General features: G+C 41.2%; 1 protein-coding gene across 1 annotated transcript; it reads right to left on the minus strand.

The window, feature by feature from the left end:
- Positions 1 to 7,477: 7,477 nt before the first annotated feature.
- On the minus strand, positions 7,478 to 15,533 carry n4bp1 (nedd4 binding protein 1). Its single transcript, XM_041222078.1, has 7 exons — positions 15,030 to 15,533; positions 11,233 to 12,914; positions 9,605 to 9,735; positions 9,308 to 9,404; positions 8,909 to 9,016; positions 8,454 to 8,555; positions 7,478 to 8,341 (listed from the first exon to the last, which is right to left on the minus strand). Exons 1-7 carry the CDS (start codon positions 15,345 to 15,347, stop codon positions 8,059 to 8,061), a joined length of 2,721 nt encoding a protein of 906 aa, XP_041078012.1. The 5' UTR covers positions 15,348 to 15,533; the 3' UTR covers positions 7,478 to 8,058.
- Between the last annotated feature and the right edge of the window lie 1,573 nt (positions 15,534 to 17,106).

A 17,106-nucleotide genomic window follows, 5' to 3' on the forward strand; every position in this document is an offset into this window, starting at 1 on the left:
AGGTGTTCACTGAATGCCAGTAAATATTTGCATGGGTTACATTTGAATGCAGCTGGCTAGCAGGCATGCTGATAGCTGATCTTTCTCCTGGGATATAGAAACCAGCACTTTCCAGAGCTCCTGCTACAGAGTCATTAACCTTGAATCTGTCTGTGTGATCCACTGCAGCCAAAACCACAGTCAATATTGAGACTCACACGCTGCCTCTGATCCACTGCAGCCAAAACCACATTCAGTACTGAGACTCACATGCTGCCTGTGATCCACTGCAGCCAGAACCACATTCAATACTGAGACTCACACGCTGCCTCTGATCCACTGCGGCCAGAACCACATTCAATACTGAGACTCACACGCTGCCTCTGATCCACTGCAGCCAGAACCACATTCAATACTGAGACTCACACTCTGGCTCTGATCCACTGCAGCCAAAATCACATTCAGTACTGAGACTCACATGCTGCCTCTGATCCACTGCAGCCAGAACCACATTCAATACTGAGACTCACACGCTGCCTGTGATCCACTGCAGCCAGAACCACATTCAATACTGAGACTCACAAGCTGCCTCTGATCCACTGCAGCCAGAACCACATTCAATACTGAGACTCACAAGCTGCCTCTGATCCACTGCAGCCAGAACCACATTCAATACTGAGACTCACAAGCTGCCTCTGATCCACTGCAGCCAGAACCACATTCAATACTGAGACTCACACGCTGCCTCTGATCCACTGCAGCCAGAACCACATTCAATACTGAGACTCACACGCTGCCTCTGATCCACTGCAGCCAGAACCACATTCAATATTGAGACTCACATTCTGCCTCTGATCCACTGCAGCCAGAACCACATTCAATACTGAGACTCACACGCTGCCTCTGATCCACTGCAGCCAGAACCACATTCAATACTGAGACTCACAAGCTGCCTCTGATCCACTGCAGCCAGAACCATATTCAATACTGAGACTCACACGCTTCCTCTGATTCACTGCAGCCAGAACCACGTTCAATATTGAGACTCACACGCTGCCTCTGATCCACTGCAGCCAGAACCACATTCAATACTGAGACTCACAAGCTGCCTCTGATTCACTGCAGCCAGAACCACATTCAATACTGAGACTCACACGCTGCCTCTGATCCACTGCAGCCAGAACCACATTCAATACTGAGACTCACACGCTGCCTCTGATCCACTGCAGCCAGAACCACATTCAATACTGAGACTCACAAGCTGCCTCTGATCCACTGCAGCCAGAACCACATTCAATACTGAGACTCACACTCTGGCTCTGATCCACTGCAGCCAGAACCACATTCAATACTGAGACTCACAAGCTGCCTCTGATCCACTGCAGCCAGAACCACATTCAATACTGAGACTCACAAGCTGCCTCTGATCCACTGCAGCCAGAACCATATTCAATACTGAGACTCACAAGCTGCCTCTGATCCACTGCAGCCAGAACCACATTCAATACTGAGACTCACAGGGGGTATTTAGACTCACAGGGGTAACTCCACACCTTCTCCAGTGATGGCGCTTCACCAGCACAGACTGTAATGTTGTATATTTGCACATGACCATCACCTGACCCCTGTATTGATACCTGTTTTGCATTGAATTGGCCCTAGAGGAGTGTAAGGCAGAATTTCAATGCAGGATATATTGGGATTTATACCACTGAATACACACAACTAGTCATTGATTGGAGCAATGTAAACTGAAGCCTCTGAGAGGGCTGACCTCTGGTGTGTAATTTATTTAAACGCTGGGCCTCAGTCTGCAAAGCAAAGCTTTAAACAGATACAGGACAGAGCTTTGGTAATAAAAAGAGACATTAAAGCATCGGTCTTATTTTCACGATTCTGGGAACAGGGTCAATGCAGAGAACAATAAAAAGACTGGCTTTGTTAACACCCATGTTAGGGACACAATATCCAGCATTAAAAGTGCATAAAGTTTGCATTCTAGTGAATTCAACAGTGGATTCCAGCTAGTGAATTCAACAGTGGATTCCAGCTAGTGAATTCAACAGTGGATCCCAGCTAGTGAATTCGACAGTGGATTCCAGCTAGTGAATTCAACAGTGGATTCCAGCTAGTGAATTCAACAGTGGATTCCAGCTAGTGAATTCAACAGTGGATTCCAGCTAGTGAATTCAACAGTGGATTCCAGCTAGTGAATTCAACAGTGGATCCCAACAAGTGAATTCAGCCTTGGATCCCACCCAGTGAATTTCAGCAACTTCCATAAAAGCAGTGCTAAGAGTTGACTAGAGGAGGAGATTGGACAACAGCCATATACCCTGCTGCTTTTCTTTTTTTAAAGACATTAATTAAATCCAGATGTTTTTGTGGAAAGAGATATTAATAAACGACTCCCATGGAGTTTGCCATAGTTGCTGCGTGGAGTATGTTAATCATTTAAAAGCCAGTTCTGTTGAATCCTTGCCTGGGGCTTGCTTGGTAATAATGTGTTATTTAGTCCTGTTAAATATGGCCCAACTGCAGAGTTAGTCAATAGTCTACAGTCTTGGGAGTTTCATTCATATCTTAATTTTCTTTCCCCCACTTTTATAATAATGCTTACAAACTTAGTAATTCAATATTTCAGTACTAGAGAGATCTAAATATCATCCAATATCTTGCATCCAGGTTAAAAAAGCATCGATATGTGTCACATTTTGAGTTTGCTTACACGATTAACAGCTGGTATTCCTACAGCACTACTTAATCATATACCAGTTGTATTGCTCTGTCTCCATTGTAATGTCCATGTTGAAGCTCTTTATTAGAAGCTGAGGTTTCACAGGCCACATGCTTTAGAAAATCCCTTGTGAAAGACTCAGTTTACTGCAAGCCAGCTGCAATAGGATGAGACAGCTTGTTATGTAAGCACACTGTTCAAGCAGCCGAGTCCTGCTTACGTATCACATAGTGAAGTGCAGCATGGAATCAAGACTCCTGAGAATAGTATACTCTTCTGGAATGTTGATGACAATTCAACATTCCATAAAGGGGCCACTGAGACTTAATGTTGAGCTGCTAGCGTCTCCATTTCCTTCTCTGTGTACACTGCTCCACTGCAGATCACAAAGCACCCTGGAGAACTAACTTACAAATACTGTTCACTTGGAAATATCATGTTAAATTAAAGCAGGGCGCTGCAGATCAATATACTGCAACAGAGCAAGCATGGCAGCACATTACCAACTGGGATGCTTTATTTGCAGTTACTCATAAACTTTGAACTCTGTTTAGCAATTTCAAAACAGGTGTAGAGAAACAGTTTTGCTCCACTACAAGCAATGGTACGGAAACACATTGTGCAGCATTGCAGAATCGCTGTGAGTGTCTATGCAAGCCACCTAACTGTAGAAGCGTATTCCGGCATATGAAAGCATGTGCCGAGCTGCACTGTCTCCACAGGTCTTCAGTGCACAGCTCACCCCCCTCCTTTAACACCTGGATTTTATTACAACACTCAGAGTCAGGATGTGCAGACCATCCATACCAGTCACTTACAAAGCAGCCAGTTTGACGGGTGCAGGATGTGCAGATCACTTCTGTGCAAGTGGTGACTTCCATCACATTCAACTTCCTGTCAGTTTAAACAGGCCTGGCATGAAGACCAGGCTGTGAGAGACAATCTGGACTCTGACATCATGGACTGTTTGATTTTTAAACAGGCCTGGCATGAAGACCAGGCTCTGAGATACATGATTGTTTGATTCTTTTTTTCTGGACAGGGTTTGGTATGGCAGATTTGGTTTATATATTGTTATAGCAGATGCACCCGAGCGTGCATTGTATTAATTCTACAATTCTTTTTCATTTCCTCTTTCAAATAAATATAAATAGCAGTAGCCTGCATCTGCACTGTGACGATTCACCTCTTCATGTGATCATTGCTGGGTATTGAAAATGTCATTGAAATCAACTCTGTGAAACATTGCATGGCTAATATATTACGGGCAATTGAGCTAGATTGAAGAAATTGAGTGCAGCATACAATAACAGCAATGCAACACAAATTAGTAATAAAGTCAGGCTCTAAGTTCAAGGAAGCTGTAACAAATAAATCCAGTCTTCTCAGTGAACATTTTAAACAGACGTCCACCGTTAATCCTTCTGTTTACATTCTCTATAGAAAGATTCCTACTAAAACATAGTCAGGGTTCAAAACTGAATCACACAACTCCCAAATAACCTACTGCACATGTGCAAAGGAGGGAAGCACATTAACTCCCAAATAAACTACTGCACATGTGCAAAGGAGGGAAGCACATTAACTCCCAAATAAACTACTGCACATGTGGAAAGGAGGGAAGCACATTAACTCCCAAATAAACTACTGCACATGTGCAAAGGAGGGAAGTACATTGATACACACGTGAAAAGTCTTTTGGAAAAGCATTCAGATGTTTTGCAGCATAACTTGTACACTGCTTCATGTCCTCTTTCACAGTTCAGGTAATGCATGCCAAGGGAACAATACAAGGTGAACAGCAGTTCAGTCTTGTGTTTTTGGATGTGTTTGGATGTATTTTCCTTGAGATGCAATACCTCATTGTTCCACTGGAGGGTGGAATGTCAAGTTTTATGCCAATTTTTTTTTTCCCAAAAAAACTAACAAAATACAATAGTGAAACACAGCAGCATTTAAACAGTGCACTAATTAACCCATAACTCAAACATTTAATAATAAAATCAGTGTAAAATTATAAAATTAATGAAAAACCACTTTGGCATACTTGCAGCAATAGGAGGTTATATGTGATCTGAAAAGCCATGACCTCCTACTGCTGAATGTGTGGTCAAGACTCCACCCAGCAGGGAGCAAGAGATAATGCACGCACAGGGTTCTATACTGGGTCTGTAACCAAGGAATCGCATTGGAGCCAGCTATAAATAAACTCCTGTTTTAACTGTGAGGCCTGATATATTACCCTGTGTGTGCATTTCCTCTTGCAGCCGCTGGGCGGTGTCTTGAGCACACATTCAGCAGTAAGAAGTCATGGCTTTTCAGAGGCCATAACTTCCTACTGCTGCAAGTATGCCAAAGTATTGTTTTTTATTATTAAATGTTTTAGTTACGGGTTTATTAGTGCACTGTTTATATGCTCATGCATTTCAGCATTGTATTTTGTTTGTTTTGATTTTTTTTTTGCCAATAAACAAAAAATGATATTTTCATGAAAAAAAAAAAACTTTAAAAAAATACGTCCTCCAGTGGAAAAATGAGGTAATGCATGCTAAGCGAACACTACAAAGTGGATAGCAGCTCAGTCTTGTGTATTTTCCTTGGCATGGAATACCTATATTTTTATGACTTTTTTTTTTTTATTGTCATTTTTTTACTGAAAATATATATATTTTTTTTTTTTTGCTAAAAAACTCAACAGCTCAGAACTCACCTTTAGGAGCTGGGTTTGAATTGCAGACTTCAGGGAAAACAAGAAGATAATGACATGGTATTAGCTCACTACACCACCAGGTCCCACTTGAGAAGGTGTTGCACACTGACTATAAAACACCTCATTTCACTGAATGATCGCACAGCACCACTTGGCTACATGCAAGCCTAGCATTGCATATCAGATCTTACATCAACCTCTTTATATTATTATTTTTATATTTAAGACCACTGACACCTTGTCCAATTGTGTATAACTGAGTCAATTAAGAAGGGAAAAGTTTTTAAAGGAAAACCTACTACCTGATAATCAGACCCATGCCCTTAACACAGGGTTTGAACCCTCTAACCTGGGAATCGGACCCATTCCCTAAACACAGGGTTTGAACCACTAACCTGGGAATCAGACCCATTCCCAAAACACAGGGGTTGAACCACTATCCTGGGAATCGGACCCATTCCCTATACGGAGGGCTTGAACCACTAACCTGGGAATCAGACCCATTCCCAAAACACAGGGCTTGAACCCACTAACCTGGGAATCAGAATCCCCTGCTGTGCCAACAGAGCTAGCCAGCCAGCTGCCTCACCTACACCATGAAGTACATTTTGTGATGTAAGCCTGGGGATAAGTTGCGCTTCAACTCCAAGTTTGCAACCTCTGAAATGGGGTTCATCTCATATGGCCAGTAGTCATGTTTAAAGTTACACAATGGAGCAAAAAGTTTATTTCATAGAGTGAATAAAATATTTTAATTTAAATTGTGGATGGGTGAAAGGATCCCACAGCAGTCCTGCAACGCACAACTGCATGGAATACCACTACGCAGAAAGCACATTTCACGCTGCCTTCCCTGAGGCAGCCAGCAGGTTCAGCAGCAAATAATAATAACAAAAAAAAAAAATCTGTGGAAGAGCTGAAAGTAGACACTGAAAATTCGTATTATTATTATTATTATTTATAAAATAGGCCTATATTAAGCTGAATATGAATGAGACTGGTTTTGTTACAAACGTTTTTATTTTTATTTATTTTGGTTTGTTTCCTCCAGAAGATTTCAAATCGTTTCATATAATTTTTGGTTATGAATAGTTCACTTTCATATTTGTTCCAGTTAGTATGATACCACAAGTCTGTAGTCTATAGAAATTGCACGGCTTAGTGCTGTAACATGTTTTAGTATCCTGTATTGGGTAGCAGCATTTACTTTGGTTAGTTGCATTTGAGACACATTTTAATATGTAGCTGGGGACTATGTTTAGCTGCTTAGTCAGTTGCAATTGGTATAAACTTGCATACTAGTTTAGTACTGTCCTCTATTAACCAAGGGATCATTCAGTTAGGACGCTCCTTTTAGTTTATTGCAATTGACTCATGGACACAGAATCATAAAGAACTTCAAAACAGTTTTTTTTTAATGACAGACTTGAACAGTGCATATACTGCAAAATGCTTTCGGAGGTGCAATGGAAATGATCTTTAATATGCTTATCTTCCCAGCCAACTATAACTGTAAAGAACATTCTGAGACTAGTTCCATAAACATTTAAAATAAACACCTTACAATAATCACAAGAAATGAATGTGGACTTTCAAAAACAGATAACGTACATGACAGCGGAGCCTCAACGGAAACAAAGAAATCGACTTCACTACTTCCAGGTCTCAACCTCAGTGAACTACAGAACAAGGGTCACAAAGACCTAAACAGCCACATTAGGGTAAAAACTCAACATTTTAGTATAGACTGCACAGCTATGAACAAACATTTTAGTACAGTCTGCACAGCTATGGACAAAGTTTTCCAACACTTTGAATTTTAGGATTAAGATACATAAAATACATGAACATAAAAGTGAGCCTATTTATCGTCATGTAATTAAAGAAACTACAAAATGATATTGAAGAACTCTACCAGAAGCCATAATAGCAGCACACTATTTCATGTTGATTTCGAAATGTCACTTTTTGCCAATGTTGTCACTTTTTTGTTAAGTATAAAGAAAACTACAAAGCAGTGTGTAATTCAATATGTTAAAATAATATTATTCAGGTTTCATTCGACTTTACGAAGCTAAATTAGTTAATTCTACAGGGGGATGCAAAACTTTTGGCCACAGCTGTAGAGTTGTTCAAAGAAGTGCTTTCAGTAACACTATAATGAATTAAAACAGCAGCTGTTCAAATCTGAGACACACAAAAATAAGAAACCAGTGTTTTTCATTAGAAAGGGTTTGCCCTAAATGTAAAAAAAAATATTTTGTACCCAATGAGTGTGGTACTTAAATGTACAAGATGGTGTGTGTTCATTTTTTACAAGGACAGACAATAAACATGGTTTATAACAAAAAGAGCAGCAAGAATATAATTTTCTTTTGAACAGCAAGAAACAAGCATTGGAACGCAATGATTAATGACAAACCTAGTCTTATGCAATAAATTAAATGTTAATTAGAAGAAAATATACACATTTTGAACACACAGCTGTTAAGCGGAGCCCATTAACAAAATATTTTTCCTTTTCTAATAAACACGAACCACTTCGAACTCAAAAGTTGAATTTACATTGTTCTCTCGCAAGCGCACAACAAAAAGAAAAGCGCAACAGTCCGTGCCTTTCTTCCTGCGCTTGCTACCCGTGTTGTCCTTGGAGGTCCAGCACCAGCGAGGACAGTGAATTCAGGTCTCTCATGTGCGGGTGCTCAGACAGGATCTGATCAATCTTCTGCCTTTGTTGAGGGAAGATATTATAGAGGTGCTTCCTGGCGTCTGCCGTGTCTGCGGCAGATCTGCGTGGAGGCTCATCAGGGCTCTGCGCTCGGAGAGGGGGGGTTTGAAGCCCAGGCCCTGTAGCTTGTGGAGGTCCAGTGGATGCTGCTGCTGGAGGTCCAAGCTGTGTTTGTGGAGGTACATGCCTAGAAGCAAATACAGAAATATACAATTCCAGTGAAAATACTTCAAATGCGATCAGAATTATATAGTTTTGTAGATTTATATGCTATTAAAGAAGAAGCATTCAATAGGTACCTTAAGTCCTTACGCATAAACTCATCCAGTCTGGGTCCAAATCTCCCAAGAGGATCATCTGGTATCATGAATATATCACCAACAAATGTATACTGTAAAAGCCTATTGAAACACAAAATTACACATGAGCTGCATGAATCGTTGATAAATGTATGCAAACAAGATCTTGCTATGTTTCCCATTGTTAACCCCTGTTGTTGATAAACTTGAGGTGTTTGTTTAGGGGGTTCAGTCAGATACAGATATCATGCATGGTCTCTGTAGCCTGGGACTGGGGTTAGGGCCATCTATCATTTCAGTCAGTACTACTGGACAGACAAGCTGAGTTTGGTAACTTGTTTCTAACCAGGTAAAATTTACCTGTCTAACAGGCAGGCTGCTGTCCTGCAAAGTCACTCATCTCTGACTGCTTCAGACACTCAAGGAACCCTCTCAGTTACTAACAGGCAGGTTACCTTTCTTTTATGATTTGTTTCCATGCTTTGGATTCAGTTACAAATTCTCTTAAATTGTCATTTGTGACAACGACTCCTCCAGTTTTTTCTGCCAGGTGCAACAAGAACCTGTAAACAATGAAGACACGCAGGTCAGGTAACATTGTGTTAGGCTACAGTGCATTGTGTTTTCTATTGGCTTTGGTTGCCTCTTGTGGATACAGTGGTGGAAGGTTTCTAAAGGAATCCCTTTCCACTGTTTGAATGAGCTGCTCATGAAAAGATGAGGAGGCAGCAGCACTGGCTAGAGGCAGACCAGACGCGGGTCTGCCCTTGAAAGCAAGCTCTCAATAGCATCTCCCTTCACTACAGTGAATATGGCTTTGGTGTTACACAGATATATAGATATAGAACTCCTACCTGTCATCGTGAGACGCAATTCTTTGTCCACAAAACATTCTAGCAGGCGTATAGGACAGAATCCCCAGCTCTTCCAACTCTTCTAAGAAATGCTTCTCTATTAAAAAAAAATAAAAAATACAAACAAATGAGACACAAACAATCCGTGTAGCAGAGCTGTGATACATTAGTATACATCACATCCAGAATATACTGATCTGATAGTGTGTGACGGGAACACAAAGCGTTCCCCCCATTGGTTTGAACACTGCCACCTGCGTTTCTGCTCCTGAGATACTCAGAGCAAAGAACCCATACCTGTAATGAGGGGATCGTATCTCTGTCTCCACTGTGGAACAAACACAGTGATGTGTCTGTGTCCATATTTCCAGAAGAACTCAACGGCAATGGCGATCCCACGACACGAAAAGTATTTGTGCAGCCCATGCCTGGAAGAGAATGTGAGGAATGGGTGAGGAGCATTCACACAAAACGGATGCACTGAAGAACTTACAGCAAAAGAAAAGATCAAGAAAAAGTAGCGCTTCCCCTTCTAACATTGTGACCTGGACCAGCTCCAGCCTGAGACACTGTCATGCTGTTATTATGCAAACCAAGTTTCACAGAATGGAGAAGCGATTTTGAATCCAAAAATAACCCTTCTTTCAGTGAGGAAGCAGACGATGTTATCTATGTGGGCCAAAGCCCACACAGCCTAGATCACCTCTGCTGTGGTTCCATCTTACAGCTCACTGCTGTGCATTTCAGCAGGTGAACAAAGACAGGGAACTTTTACTAACAAAAAAAAAAAGTTAACAAATGAGTCTTCTGATTTACGGGAATCTTTTTTTTTTTTTTTTTTTTTTTTTTTTTTTTTTAAGTCTTTCTCAGAATTATTTTCTACGAAATCAAGTACTTTTCACATTGCATCTGCACAGCGCACCAAACTGCAGTACAATGCAGAATCAACCGCTATCTTTGAATATTAATCTGTCATCTAACCTTACAGCATCTGCAATTCTCAGAAATTATGGGGACTAGTTTTTCGTAATCAGTTTTACAAAAGAATAAGCTATATCATGATCCTAGTTACTCGACAACAGATACCGAAAAAACCCACAGCGCCTACACATTGTAACATCACCAACTCGACACAGTCCTGGGCAGGGGACAGCCCGAGACCCCGTACATTAAAACTGAAATCTGAACACAACAGCGCTGAACTTATAGTGCTGCTTATCAGAACTATGGGGGCCTTTGCAGTCATGTTTGTGCACATCTCACCAAAGACCTCTCTCCACTTTATTAAACCAATATTAAGATTATTTTCAGGTATTATCATTCAGTCCATTTTTTGTCGTATCATTGTACTGTACGGTGATATAACAGATATATATAAGATGAATACTGTTGGTCATGTACTCAATCAACATCTGTGTCAATTACCAAGTTGCTCGTAGTCCCACGTCAATTATGTACTGTAGTGGTTGGGTGGAATTTGATAGTTCAACCTGACAAAGCACACAGACACCCCAAAATATCACCTTCAGTTAGATATTTGGGGTTGCCCATCTAATTGTATGAAATAAATGAACAGAATTTAAACAACAAATATTCCTTACCCCTTTTTTTAATATCCCCATATAACATATTATTGTATAATCAAATTGTCAATGTCTGTGTTCATGTGATGTTCTGAGAGTCTAGATCTGATCATAAACACAAGGGAGGTGGGGGTGGGTTCAACTCAATCCAGCCTAGACTTAAGTGTATAGTGAGTGGCTGAGTGCTGGCCGGCAAGCAAGACCTCCTTATGGCTCACAGCAACACAAGGGTCACAGTTACACTATTCGTTAGGTACTGCTGATCTTACAGAAACACCAATAGCCAACATGGGCACTGGCCCAGTCCTATACTGCAGGGGCTACATGTTTCACAATACTTACCCCATGGCCACATTGCTGCCGTCAATTATGACGTTTTTTAGATCCGGCCTTCCTGGTTTATTATCGAGATTCAGTTTGTATTTTGTTTTTAGAGACTCCTGAAAGCGTTTCTCTCCCGTCACACATGAAGTACTTGGCTTCTGAGGTTTAGCAGTGGCTATGGATGCTGCCGCCTCATGGGAAGGCATTGTTGCGATGAATTGTAAAGGCGGCCTGGAAGGAACAGCCTGCAAGAAGGAGGAGGAGGAGCAGCCAGAGAGTTTATCGGGGGGTGGGCTGGCGTCCTTTCTGGAAGAGAGTCCTGCTGAGCTCTGCACAGGAGTGATGGACTCAACCGGGACCGGTTTAAACAACAGCTTCCCAGAGCTCCCTCTTGCTATGAAGTCTGTTTCTTTCAGAGTCACCTTCTCTTTCACTAATCTAAGAGCAGGTTCCACAGAGGACCCGTCAGTCTCTATATCACTTTCATCTTCATCGTCACCGATTGTTATCACTGCCTTTATACGTGGACACAAGGATACGTTCTCAGTCACCCTGAGGGAGTCACTTTGCTGTTCTTGCTGACAGGCATTCAAAGGCTTGCAGTTCTTCACATCACTTAATATGCTACTGTGCTTTTCCTTGACCGAACGCACCTCTGGCTGGATTGATTTCTTCGCTCCTTCACACAAAGTATTTTTTGAGCAGCTAGGAGCTTGGGAGAGGGGGTGCTTTTTTTCCCCTCCTTGCAGCTTTTGGTTTTCTTCCTCAATACGTTTGAGAAGCACAAGAGGTTCCTCCCTTTGGCCCATCTCCTCGATGACTTTAACCACAAGCTCCTTGGCATACCCCATGGTTTTAAAGAAGTTAACCAGGCAGTTGTAATCGGTTTCAGGGCTCACATCCTCTACCTCGTCACTGTTCATGTTGCTGTCTACCATAATGACTGAGCCATCAGTGTTAGCACTGTCCTCATCGCTGAGTATGTATGTGGGGCTGTCACATTTGACAACACTATAGGTGCTGTCTTTGCTTTCAAGTGAAAACTGCCTCTTTGTATCCCGATCCTCACTGACTGAAGATCTCCTCTTGCAAGACTGTCTCTCCTTCAGCGCTGTTGACTCCACATGTGGATCGTCTTTAATCTCTGCGATAAAGGCGTTCAGAATTTGGTTTGACAGTTCTGTTACAGGGGTACAGGCTTTTCCTCTCTCTGCCTCTTGCTGGTTTTCTGTGTCTATACAGGATACATTGTTTCCGCACCTCAGGTGAGACTGCACTTTGTCTGAAGTGTCTAGAAACTCAAACCCTGTATCCCGCTGCACCGTGCTCTTGGTGAGACTCAAAAGTTCTTCTTTTAGGGAGCTTGGCAACAGAAGCAATTCCATGGTATACTTATCAGCATGTGATTCTACAAAATTCTTAAACGCCCTTTTCACCAAAGGCTCCTTTTTACTCGGCAAGCTCTGGTTTTCTACGAAGAGCTTTACAAACTGCTGAATCTGACTCTGCGCCATCACCACGGCCTCAGTCCCACCACGAATGCACAGCAAGCCCATCTCCACCACAGACACATCGGCGCTTGTGTCCTGTACGAGGCAGTTGATGAATAATTTCTGTGCACCAACAAATATGCAGTGCATATCCTTGGGGTACTTCTCCATCTCTTGCAGCTCTGGGTTACAGACTCCCTTGATGTATTCCTGCAACCAGAAGGAAACATAACACAGTATTCAAGCCATGGTTCAGAAGGCAACTTTACACTCAGACAGCTGTGACAAACTACCCCAACCGGACTATTTATTTGTGGCGAGAAAAAATAACCAGAACTTAAAGCGCAAGCAGCGGAGATCTGAAAAATATAGCATTACACGTCCCCATGTGTTGCTGCAGCTGTTTAAATAACGCACCTGTCATTTATATTTTCATTGTTAACACCCTGACAACTTGTTACACTTATGTCCGCTCTAGTGCACTGATAGTGTACGGATTATTGTCCACGTTGTCAAACAGGTAACACAGCAATAACGATGCATGATGTGGTACAGAACAGAAAAGCCAGAGCACTTGTGTTTTTTTTTTTTAAATCCTTCCTGCAGTGGAGGACACATCTCAATCCCCAGTTCACTAGAGCAACCATTCTGAAAAGAGCTTTGAAACAGACTTCAAAGTTATTAAGGGTAAAAAGTTGTCAGGCTGTCAACAATGATAAGAACAATTACAGGTACGTTATTTAAGCAGTTGTAGCAACACTATACTTTTCAGAACCCTGCTACTTCCTCTTTAAATTCAGTTTAGCGACCCGGTGGACAGAACATCCCACTCAGACATTTGTGGGGTTTTTTTGTTGGTACTGCTGTTAGTTACTATAAGGTGACTCAGTGCTTCCCAGAGATACCACTCAGATACAATACTGTGGCTACGCACACACAGCATGTGTAAAATACCCTTGGAACACGGTATGGGATTTCTACTGCTAGTATATACAGTATGAAATGCACAGCATATGAATCACACTCTTGGCTTGATTACCATGTTATGAAAGGCCAAAATGTAAAGTATATGAATCACTCACATTTCTGGTTCCAGCAGATGTTGTGAAAGAGAAAATGGGGGAGGCTTTGTACTAGAGATTCCAGTAAAACATTTTGGGGAGGGGGTTTCTTTAGAAATGTCCGACCCATGATGTAAATAATTACAACTTCTGGTTTCATTTTTGAAAAGTGTTAAGACATTATTTACTTACAGTAGTAACACACTGATCAAAATAAAACAAAACACTAGCGCCTTGCATGGTTAAGAATTGAAAATTAGAAAACAAAAATAAATAAATAAAAATAAAAAATGTTGATATTTATTTTTCAAAACTTTAAAGATACTGCTTTGATTAGCCCAACCCCAGTATGCGCACTTCTATACAATACAAGTGCAGAAGATTACACTGTTTATCCAGGTAGGGTAAGTGGAGTGCTGGGGAAGAACAGGGCTGCTGTCACAACAGTACAGCTCAACAGAAACAACTCAACTTTCCCCTCAAACTGTGTTTTGTTGCTAAAATGAAATGTTCAACATGGGGCAGGTAACAACAGCATGTACTGTTTTCCTAAAAACCTGTATTAGGCACTACATGTAATCATAATAATAATAATAATAATAATAATAATAAATAATAATAAAACACTGCTTTACTGTAACTTACTGTCAAATTATAATAATAATGATATTATTATTATTATTATTATTATTATTATGATTATTATTATGATTATTATTAAGAATAACGTCATAATATAGGCCTATTGTGTTGTAAACAGTAGCTCCACATCTTCAATGTATTTAACCTGCTTATGACCTGGCGGTTGCTAAAGGTGGTTTCTTTCATTCGTACATTGTTTTGAAGCACAGACACCGATGTACTCATCACTGGTACTCGAACAGTACTGTAGGTCCAGTACTGACCCAAAGCAAGTCCGGCCGGTGTTACTCTTTCTCCCTCTGGAATGCTGTTGTGCTGGCACGCGCACGGAGGAAGGGGTTTTGCCAACATTTTCCAAAGTTACCTTAGGAAAGGTGACGTCAGCAGTGTCATAACCTGCGTTTGTACAGGGAAGAGCCGTAGCTATGAGCGCACAGCAACGTCAATGGTAAAGTGTTACAGTACTTCTGTGGGTCATACTTTAAGTTTACAGAGATTGTTTTTTCTCTCACGAACAATGTTAATAACACTACTACTACTACTACTACTACTACTACTACTAATAATAATAATAATAATAATAATAATAATAATACCAAATAAAACAAAAAGAGCCTGGTACCTTGGCCTTCCATACATCTTCCTTCTTCCCCGTCAACTGAAGCCAAATCTGTCTCGCCGCTTTGCTTCCGCGACCCGCGGCCGGGTCCAGCAGGCCCACGATTGTGAAATCCACCCTGAACAGCAGCTCGACTTTAGGTTTGACAGATGCCAGAAAGCTCTGTCTCTCCTCGGGGACTGCGAATTCGTCAGTAAGCGTACGTGGATGCTGTTTTGCTGGAGATGACATGCTGCTGCTGTAAATCCCAGAACCGCCAGCAGAACAGCAAGGCAACTGGCTGGCTGTCCTGTCCGCTCCCCTGGGGAACCGTGTTGACATTCTTATATTTATTTGTAAATTTCAGAAAAACGCTTTTCTTGGTCTTTCTTTGAAGTAACTCGACAGCAGGTAGGTTTGAATCTTTTTCATGTTTCAACGCCTCTAGCTTTGCGAATCGCAAGGTTTTCACCCCCCTTTCTATCTGTCGTCATTTACCTCTTAACTAGTTTATTACAGACTTGGAAAGTCCCTGCAAACGTCATCAAACAACGACCAACTATGGGCATCGTGTCATGTGCAGCGCGGTTCATTCAATTTTTTTTTTTTTGCAAGACATACAACGGGTTTCAAAATAATATAAATCGCTGTTTTGCTTAAACGATATAAATCACTGTTTTGCATTGCTCATTCGTCTATTCTGCGGCCCGGACTGTTTAAACCGTACGGCGCATTGAGTTTTGTTTGTAGCCGCATTTCACCCGGTAACTTAAGGAAACTAACATGCATAACATTTCGGAATGCACGTTGCACGTCCTCGCCAATCACACACACGCCACACGTGACAGGTCTCAGTAAAATAGCAAGAGCAATATAACTTCACAACAAGAAGACCATGCACGCATAGTTTAATCAGAATTGGACACGTGGTTTCCAAGATATAGCTTTTTAAAGTTAGGCTGGTGTGACATAATTGTGACATCATCGGAATAGTCGTCACCTTTAGTGTTCAACACAGGATAAATAATGTATTACGAAAAGAGGCAAGTCGTCTTAAAAAAAAGAGAAACATTTCTACAGTACAGTAGTTCTTCAAATAATGATAATTTTGATAATTGCACCCTCTTGTGGATAGAAAAGGTAGCGACTTGAGTAGATTGAGAGTTTTGTGAGTAATGATAACGTTGACAATTTAAAAAAAAATGAAGATCTACATTCTGTCTTGAGAAAACAAAGGTTAAAATAAAGGAATTCAAAAAACAACGTCTACTTGAACATGTATTTTGAAGCTACAGTCTCACAATAATGTGAAAATATTAATCTCAGTGACATTGTTTAGTTTAGTCTTCTGTGCATTTTTATCACTTACGTCGTTGACTTCCTTTTTAGTTTTCTTATTCTTTTCGACATATATGCATGGCGCTCCACCTACATAAGTCTGAAGTTAAATCAATGTCTAGCCAAGAATAATAGAAGGAATGGTTATAGTGCCCTCTTGTGCATTAAGAAGGTATTACAAAGAAAGTACTGTCTTAATAGTTTGTTGGTGAGTGTTCTGAAGTGAGATTGTTTTATGTGTAACTCCTTACTGATTATGTCAAATAAAATGTGGAATTGCTTCTAGATTTAAAAGCTGAAATTTCCCAGTACTTACTTACTTCTTGGTCTGGATGACAAACAGCTCAGAAAGTTGAAGCCAGAGTAGAACATGTTCTTATTACTCACTGTTTCATGCTAACATTCTGATACAGTTCAATATTGAACACTTGATTTGGTATGTTTGATGTTTATAAATAAGGGTTAAATTAATGTTTGGGGAGGGGGGCCCACAATAAGGTCCTGCACCGGGGCCCATCTTCCTCTTCCTCTGCCACCAATTAGAATGCCCTCCAAGATACCAGTATGTCTCTGGACAGGCTTCCAAACATCTGTCTACATGAACAAACATCTGCCTGCATGTCTCTCTGCCTGCTTGCCTGTCTGTCTGCCTGCCTGCCTCTGTCTGCCTGCCTGCCTGCCTCTCTGCCTGCCTGCCTGCCTCTCTGCCTGCCTGCCTCTCTGCCTGCCTGCCTGCCTCTCTGCCTACCTGCCTGCCTGACTG

The sequence above is a fragment of the Polyodon spathula genome, chromosome 21, assembly GCF_017654505.1.
Source record: "Polyodon spathula isolate WHYD16114869_AA chromosome 21, ASM1765450v1, whole genome shotgun sequence".
NCBI lineage: Eukaryota > Metazoa > Chordata > Actinopteri > Acipenseriformes > Polyodontidae > Polyodon > Polyodon spathula.

What these genes read in the sequence shown, in the direction of transcription:
- n4bp1 (XM_041222078.1), bottom strand. Translation starts at nt 15,347, where the DNA reads ATGTCAACACGGTTCCCCAGGGGAGCGGACAGGACAGCCAGCCAGTTG. An exon ending in ATTGCGTCTCACGATGACAG is followed by an intron (nt 9,017 to 9,307) that starts GTAGGAGTTCTA and finishes CATTGTTTACAG; the next exon opens with GTTCTTGTTGCACCTGGCAG. An exon ending in TTTATGCGTAAGGACTTAAG is followed by an intron (nt 8,342 to 8,453) that starts GTACCTATTGAA and finishes ATTTGCTTCTAG; the next exon opens with GCATGTACCTCCACAAACAC.